At 33.2% G+C, this 9,529-nt stretch overlaps 1 protein-coding gene across 1 annotated transcript; it reads right to left on the bottom strand.

The window, feature by feature from the left end:
• Positions 1 to 1,297: 1,297 nt before the first annotated feature.
• On the bottom strand, positions 1,298 to 2,815 carry LOC133777578 (ethylene-responsive transcription factor ERF034-like). Its single transcript, XM_062217261.1, has one exon. The coding sequence runs from the start codon at positions 2,701 to 2,703 to the stop codon at positions 1,825 to 1,827; it is 879 nt and encodes a 292-aa protein (XP_062073245.1). The 5' UTR covers positions 2,704 to 2,815; the 3' UTR covers positions 1,298 to 1,824.
• Positions 2,816 to 9,529: the final 6,714 nt, after the last annotated feature.

Raw genomic sequence — 9,529 nt, 5'->3', positions numbered from 1 at the left:
TTACCCATAATGTTTTTAAAAGAACAAAAATAAAAAAGCTCTTTAATTATTTGCCTTGTATGAAATCTTCTGCGCTACACCTCATCATTTGATTATCTAATAAAGGAAAAAGAACTAGAAACAAAACTTAAACAACAGGTTTAGAAGAAAGAGTGTGAAATGGGCGTTGTTAATTATGAGATTGACTAACGAAAAAAACCATCAATTCAAGTGTCAAATGGGCGATGTTATTTATTACCAGAAGTTAAGCATAAACACTAACTCAACTAGTCATTATATTTATACTGTAACGTATCACTTTGGTTGTACAATATATACAAACAAAAAAGAAAGAGTTTACTTGCAATGAATTTTTGGAGTACCATGAACAGTTGTAAGATTCCCCAACTCTACTGTTTCTCTTTGTCTTTACTTTTGTATCATTGCATCACTCACAAAAATTTAATCGTTTTTTTTCCTTCTTGGCACATATTAGGAGACCCATTGTCCAGTTTAATAATTTTTGTTTTTGTTACTGAAACTAACTCAATTATTAGACATATACTTCCGAGTGTCAGCAACATATAGTTTTTATCGTATATTACGAATGTTTGGCGACTATAGTTTGTCTTTTATTTTTTTTGCGTTTCTGGCCCAATAGCTAAATGAAGTGTGTGCTAATCATGGGGAAATTGAATATGAACATGATAATGATGGTGAGGTCACTAACCACTAGTCTAGTACGTGGCATCAACAAGATTCTTTGGAGAATAGGGCCCTTAATTTATATTGCTAATAAGTAATAACATACATATAAATAAACACTTATTATTTATATATATATATATATGCATGTTGTTTTCACTATATAACCGAAAATAAAAACTTGCTTAATCACTTAATTGTCACCTAGTTTCGAGCACCTACATGGGGTGTGTCCGCACTCCACACAGATTGGGAATCACTTTGAATTCTTTAGCTTAATTATATAAGAAACAGAACACAGAAGAAAAGAAAATATTCCACTAGGTGATGGTGATGCATGCATTAACCAATAGAAATCCTTATCTTTCCAGGAAAAAGCAAAAGAGCATTTTACCTACAAAAATGGTGTAGATCTTTCTCTAGGTGGGTTATTTTACCAGTCAAATTGCAGTAGCTTAAACTAATTTTAATCAAAGCTGAGTGTGAGTGTGAGTGTTGATTAATCTAGTATGGACGAAGTTGCTTAATCTATTATGGACGAAGGTACTGTACTACTTTCTTTTGCTTCTTTTTAAGCCAATAAATGCTGTGGGGTCTCCGTTCAACAAGGAAATAATAAAATAAATAACATAGAGTGTAGAGTCTAAGACCTCGTAATAATGCTCTGGGGAAGAGCAGAGTGGAGTACTTTACAATAATTGTTCATACTAATAACAGTAATACCAAGAAAAAACACTAATCATTGTTATAATTTGTATTTTGCTCATATATTTATAGTACATCGGAACTTGGGACTCAAGCTTAGGTTTATTTCTCTCTCTTTGTGGGACAAATATAATCAAACAAAAAAAAAACTAATTAACCCGTTTGTTTTCGATTGTCTTGTAGTAGCAGTTGATCCAAACTGAACCAAAGATACATAAACGAGCCAAACCCAACCCAGATTTTCTTTTGGCCTAAAAGCAAAACCTCAATTCGAAGATTCAATCATTAGACCCTTTTCGAGATCAGAACTGGGGCCTTCGTTGCCTGGAGGATTGTGATAAAAACAGATCATAGTAATGATGAATATTAATTTCGATCAGAATCTGTTTGACAAAATGCTCCAATGTGGCCTTAATTTCTTTATTAGCGAGCTAGCTAGTACTCCCATAAGAATGGCTCTTCAAGCCGGAGTCCTGTATCGGCTGCACATAAATGCCACGACGAAGAATAATAGCAAAACTCAGTGCCGCTGTCGGTACCGCCGATGAAAAGATCAGGTAGGTCAAACAATGTGTCCTCATAATTATCAGCTGAAGAAGGAGAACTAGTTGACTCTTGAGTATTACCGTTTTCCGTGGTAGTCGACGACAGAGTTGTACTAAACGACGTGGGAATCTGGGTTCGGCTCGGCTCGGCTTCGGCTTCGGCTTCTGCCTCGTGTGTGTCATGATCAATTGTTACACATGGTAACAACTTGGCTCCTTCAAAGGCTGCAGCCGCCTTGGCTGCGGCGGCTTGGATGTCCTTGGGAGTCGTGGATACCGGGCGTGGGAGATCATTTCTCAATTCAGGGAAATTGAGGTAAGCGGAGGCGCCTTTGATGGCTAGAGCCGCTACGTCATGTGCTCGAGCTGCCATTTCGGCTGTGGGGTACGTTCCAAGCCAAATTCTGGATTTCTTCCTCGGCTCACGAATTTCAGACACCCATTTGCCCCAGTTACGCATTCTTACACCCCTATACGTAGGGTGTTTATTCTCTTCATTTGTACCATTCTCACTACTTCTTGGCCTCTTCTTGCTTTGTTGCTCGTTTGACCCATTATTACCATTTTTCATTCCTTCAACTTCTTTTGTTGTGCCATTTTGAATTGTGCAATCTTGATCAGCATTCTTCGTGTATTTCTGGTACAACCCGGCAGATAAATCGGATGAAGATTCGAATGAGCAGGAGTAGGAGGAAGAAGAGGATGTGGTGGTGGTTGTGCCGAGCAAGTTTTCTTGAGCATCACTCTCGATGTTAATCTCTTTTGCCATGATGTTGAGTCTTCCTAGTTCTAGAGCTAGACAAAAGTATATATGAGAGAGTTTCTAATAAAAAAAAATTTGAGGTAGTGTTGGCCTTTTTATTATTCTTTCGCCAAAAATAAAATACGTAAAGAAATCTATAGAAGTAAAAGGAAATGAGAAAGAATATATAAAAGAAAAGATGGGGTCCAAAACGTCACAATAGAAGACTACATACAGTTCAACAATGCTGTTTCCCATGTGGGAATTGAATAATATATGTTTTGAGATGTTCATTTTTTCCAGTTTTTACTTCTTATATACATGTAGACAAATAATTTTATTGTTGAGTAAAAAAAAACATATAGAATGTATATACAAATACATATATGTATTTACATAAGTATATATATATATATACGTTTTTGTTTGTCTAAACCCAAATATTTTGGTTACACTATATAGGTAAAGTTTCGCAATTAAAAGTTAGAACCATGAATTTCACATGAACTCTGAAATGGTCCTACCAATTATTCGCACAGTAGATTTGCGGGTCCGCACCATATTTGAAAGCCCAAACCGTCTAGATCTTTCGTTTGTATTTAATTAATATTTTGTTTACATATTATATTTGCAAAATCAAATAAAGTATTTGTAAAGCTTTTGTTGATCCATCAATCTCAACTAGGCCCAATTGTGATCTCAACTAGGCCCAATTGTGTCTCCCTCGCCAACTCTTTGGTCTCTGCTCATAAAATCATCCCAATTAAAATATTATTTTATACAAGTATGTATAAATACTACAACTTTGAATATTATATAATTAAATGGGCTAAATAAAGCAAATAATTGTTAACAAAAATGTGACCAATGTGATGGAATCTTGGTAGAAAAGCCACACAGTAAGGGAATGCTGATGATGATGAGAGGAAAGTGTCTCTCATTAACTCAAGCAAGTATCAGAAGTTGGTCTCATTTTCATCTGGGTTTTCGTTTATGGAATGAGACAATCGATCAATGCTAGCTACTTCATAATCACATGAATAGTGTTGTAAATTGACACATCCAAGTTTTCTTAGCTATAAGAAGATATCTTCTAATTAATCACTTGCCTATATACAGAATGTGAACAAAAGATATTGCTTGTGGTGGTCATATAATAATAATTAATTAGTATTTTTAAAATTTAACATAATCATGTATTATGTATGTGTGTAAACGTATAAGGAATTAGATGAGATGGGTGGTTCTGCTTTTAATTTAATGATACATATGTAACAACGTATGGGCATAGATGGTGCATGTGAGTGGGTCCTGAAATAGCCGAAGCCAGATATCTTAGCCCTGTATTGGGATCTACTGTGCAACCTTTGATTCTTGGTGAAATTAATTGGACATGCTTTTTTAAAATATTAAAAAAAAAGTTGCTTGAATAGTTGGATGATATTGGACACGTTTACTTGTCTCTAGTCAATAAGTTGCTTGATTGAATAGGTTTGTCTTCAGTTGCACTATATTATTTGTCATTGAATTTTAAGTGCTTTTCTAATTCATGTATAAGACGTAACAAATTAATATGTTCAATATATATAATTGGAGAAATTTGTTGTGTACCCCAAAAAGTAATGCATTGGTGCACCTCTTTCTTGTTACTCCTTCATGATTTATATTTTAGATATTTAGGATATTTTATAAATTTTTGAATAATTTATATTATCGAAAACAAGGTTGAAACAGTTGTTTCATAAACATATAAAATTAAACATGCACAAATCCAATAGACTATTTAAACATTATTTTTTGTACGATAAATTATTTAAAATTTTCTAAAAATTTTCATGATGTCATAAATAATTATAATGTACACTGTCATATACAAAAAATAGAATTAAAATTATTCACATGCTGAAAACATGATGATGGAGCACCCGTACACCCCTTTTTGAGGGTGCACCATAGAAAAGTTTAACGGAAATTTTTTTCTTTTAGATTTAACACTTTTTTATTGTGTTCTTACAATGTTAGTTTTAAACTCACTAAATAAGGTCAATAATTATTTTAAAAATAATAATTAATAAAGGTATTTAACCAAGGTAAATAAATAAATAATAAATACGGCACAATGTTTTCTTATCACATATTTTAAAATTTGATATTAAGGTATTTAAATTACTCTATAAATTATGTTTTTAAAACTATAGCCGAAAAATATTTATGTACTTAAATCTATTCTTTTCTTTCTATTATTAATTATTTTATTTTCTCATTTAACATATTTTGTTTATTATTGAAAAATAGTGAAATAAAATATAAATATACATATTTTCTTTTTTTGTTGTTCATATTTTTTAAATAAGAAATTACTTATTTTACTTGCTCTCTCCGTTAACTAAATAATATATATTTATATAATTTTTAGTTAACTTAAAAAAATTAAATTAAATAAATAAATTTGATCCAATAAAATTCATAGTTTTAATTTAGAATTTTTTAATATTTTATGAAAAACTACTTTAGTTGTCTAAGATTAATATGAGTGAACAAAATAATTCAATCATAGACAAACTAGAAGAAAGTAAAGAACACACAAGAATTTTTACAAGGCTCACTGAATAAATCAACTACTCCTTGGGTCACACCGGCGAGGGTAAAAACTTTGACTATTTCAAATTTTGTTCTTTTCAAATTACAATCTCAAACACTAATTTGCTATAAAACAAATGAAACATGTAGAAAGAATTACATTCACCTAATATTGAGTCTCCCTCTTAATCTCATTTCTTCTAAATCTCTTAGAAGTAGTGTTGAAAGCCCTTTAACACTTTTTCTGAACTCCTTTTAGATCTATAAGAACAAATCCACCTTTTCTTCTGCTTCAAGTAACTCAAACTCAGCTTCAAGAATGAAATTTCAAATCCTAACAAAAACCTGCAACAAAACCAGAGAGCAGAATCAAGAAGAGAACAACCAAAACTCTATAAAATCTAAGTTCGTTAATTGGAAACACAAGTCTAAAGTCACTTGTATATATCTCACCTAACCAACCTAATAGAACACTTGTTGTGAGAATTTTGAACTACGCAAGTGCACGCAATCGTAACAAGTAATAAAACAGTAAGTAAAATATCATTCCAACGAGGACTATTACTGATTACCAAAACTTAATCTTTGATTCTAATTGATTGACAATTAATAAATTCCAAATTTATAAAACTTAAATAATAAAATAGAACAATGGAGGACTCAAAACTAAATATTAATTCAATGGATTACGAATTAGAGTTATTAACTTCATCAACTATCCACCTATGGTTCTCTAATTCGAATTTAAGAATTCCTATCTCTATTGTGATAGTGGATTGCAATTATAAATTATATTCTTACTAGGACTTATAATTCTCTACAATAAGCAATCACCTACATTTATGTGATAAAATAACATATTGCAGGCATTAAACATGTAATCCCTAAGCTACATAGATCATACAAGAACTCTTGTCCAATATAAATCTACGTTTATTTGACTAAAAAATATTTATCCTTCACTTCTCAAATCTCAGGTTAAAATCATATAAATCATGGAATTAGTGGCCAATTAATCACAAGCATTTAACACAAGACAAATATTTCACAACATTGATAGGAAAATCATAAAAATTTCATTAGATAATCATAATGTTTCAAGATAATTTATTAACACCCTAACTAAGAAATTAGTTCATGCTAAATATAGCAAAATCAATTAAACGAAATATCAACATCACTACACGAGAAAGTAAAAGTAACCAATGAAATAGAATGTGAGACTAGTTGATCTCCAAGCCTTTGCCTCCTCAGTGTGTTCTTTGAGTCTCCTCCCTAGGGTTTTTCTTGCAGAAATTGTCATAATGATGATTAAATAGTAATCTGTGCTTTGAACGTGAAATTCCACTTTTTCCCCTGTGTAAAATGCTCTGTTCTGCAATTTGACCACTCATGCGTCACAACTCTATAATGAGGCGCCGAGCCCCGTGTCCAAAAACGGAAATACGCCTAGTCTCTAACTTTTCAAGCGTCACGACTCTAATATGCTTGTGCTGTAGCCCCAGATTTCTCAAAATTCGGCCTCTCTGTCTAATCGCAGCGCCACGGCTCTATGTGAGAGCGACGCGGCTCAAATGTCCTTTTTTCACCAAATAACATATTTTTGAAGCCAAACACAGTCATTTATCAATTACTTCCCATAAATCCTGAAATAGTATCAACCATAGGCAACAAAGCGTCATACTGCACAAACATAACTAAATAAACTAAAAAATTTCATAAAATAACCCTTTAAAATACTATAAAAACTATTCTATCAAACTCCCCCAAACTTAACTTTTACTCGCCCTCGAGTAAAACCTATTGACACTTTCTAAATCAAACTAATCACAAACATGAATCAAGTTTAACCTAACAAGCCTCCACCACATGAAAACCATGCAATACAAGCTCAGGATTTTCAACTTCATTTCAGTAAAATCAATTCAATAATCAACTTCAACCTTTGGTACACAAATCAGCCTTAAACAATAAATAACACAAAATCACAATACCATATACTTGTAAAATCTTCCAAATCATTCCATCAAAACAAATTATTTCATATGCTTGCATAATTCATCAATCTCCCCTAATATGATAACACATGCTCATGAATCAAAAGGACTTTTTAAACTTATAACAAAAGGCTTAGGCTAAGGTAGGTGAATAAAAAGTCATTTTGGCTCAACTATAACATAAGCATACAATTCAAACAAACCAATCTTCCTCAACTTGAAACTCACAAACGATCCCCAAATTTCCCAAAATTTCATACTTTGAGAGATTTCATACTGCTGAAAACAATTTTTTTTCTCTAATGATACTACACTCCCCCGCACTTATTTATTTATATATTTTCAATTTGGAGTGTAGTTTATTTTCAATATATTTCTCTTCTTCTCTCTCAATTTTCCTTCTATTAATGACACAAATTTCTAAAATATAAACTTCATTACAAACCATCCCCCAATCACTTTTCATATTCTCATGGTTTACATCAAAGGGAAAGGTAACTAACAACGTTTCAATTAGGCTCAAAATAAGTGGCAAACAACAAAATGATTCACATTAAGCTGAAAATTTGGGTAACTAAAGATTTAATATATTAAGGTTTGCTTGAAAGGCTCAATCGTTCCAAAGAATCGCCTAAATCATTTTCCCAAGCATGCATCATTCCAATCTCAGCTCAATTAACAAACTATGCAAGTTCTAGAATATTTTCAAATTTTGATCCGCAAATCCACAAACCCACTTAACATGCATATATTAAAGGATTGTATGAAATTTATTAATTAAGGCTTTCATGACAATTAAAACTCAAATCAAAGCTAATCAGTAAATTAATTCCACCAATCACACAGATTCACATAGTTTTTTTTTTAAAATCACTCACATCACATGGTTATAAGTATCACTGGCTTCAAAACAACTTGATTCATAATTATAAACACTAAAAACAACTAAAACAAAACAAAACAAATAAAGCTAAAACAAAACCAAGTAATCCCTCCCCCAAACATAAATAACACATTGCCCCCAATGTGTTAAAAAGATAAAAGGAAAAGAAAACTTACCCAACCAACACATTAGTATGGTGGAGGAGGCGGCGACTGCTGGTAAGAATGAAGCTCCGGAGGATAATGAAAATAAGGATGCGGAGCCTCATTCAAATTCCAACGATTGACCAAGGCATTCAGTTGATCAACATGTGTATGCTCATATGCATTCCTAGCTACCGCTACATTTTCCTCTGCATTCTCTGGTTCCTCTGGTTGAACAGCCTTGGCACGCCAACGACAACACGATCTTTGTTCTTCAGGATTAGGAACTGCTATAGGTGTAGAATAATCATAAATAGCACTCCGAGTAATAATACCTTGAACCCATCCTTTAACATCAGTTGGATGCACCAGAACCCCACAAGTTTCACACAGATTCGTCATAAAGGATCCATGCCCCAATCCACCAGTTGTCGTGAGCTTACAAATAAACCCAATACTATTTCTAAGCTATTTTCCCACATAAATTTTCATCCCCTTCATAACTGTGTTGACATGATTCTTGAGGAGTTCCATGACAGCCGACCATGTGATGATGCATCAAATAGATGCAAGGGTTGATGACTCAGCAGGTCCTTGTATGGACTGATTAACTTTACGTCTATAGGGGCTCCATGACGATCCCGAACCTTCCAAAAGTGAGGGGTATGTGTTGTTTCTTGGCACTCTCTTTCTTTGTTATCCCCCCTCAACAAGGCAGATAGGGCACTTTTTGCACATTATGAGTCCATCTCGTCAACCCCTAAATTTGGTACTAGATCAAGGATTGGAAGATCTCGATCTGCGAGCCCTGGCTCGACGATATAATCCAAAGACGAGGTAAGATCGCTAACCTTCTTTCATCTAGGTCGTAATACTCTTTTAAAGACAGAGAAAGAAAGTGTAGGATCATCTCTTCATATACTCAATCTTTTATTCTAGCTTTTGATTCTGAGAGATGGAGCTCTAGAAGTGAAGTTCCAAATAGTATTGGTTTTCTGCCACTGAGACTGAACATCCACCCGTCTTTGGCCTCGAAACACACCTTAGACAAGCAAATTGAATTTTCATTGAATGAATGAAAATCAGAATCTAACCATAAGTAATCGGTCTATAGAAATATCATAAAAATGTGATGAAGGGATCAACCTAGCACTAACAAAATATAAGAACACATATCCTATTCGGTTGAGTTGACACCTATACATGTGTTTGGGTTCATCATGAGTATAAGTAACCCTAGCCCCAGGGCA

This window comes from Humulus lupulus, chromosome 5 (genome assembly GCF_963169125.1).
Source record: "Humulus lupulus chromosome 5, drHumLupu1.1, whole genome shotgun sequence".
NCBI lineage: Eukaryota > Viridiplantae > Streptophyta > Magnoliopsida > Rosales > Cannabaceae > Humulus > Humulus lupulus.
Note: the sequence above shows the minus strand (reverse complement) of the source record. Positions and strands in the feature narration are given on the sequence as shown.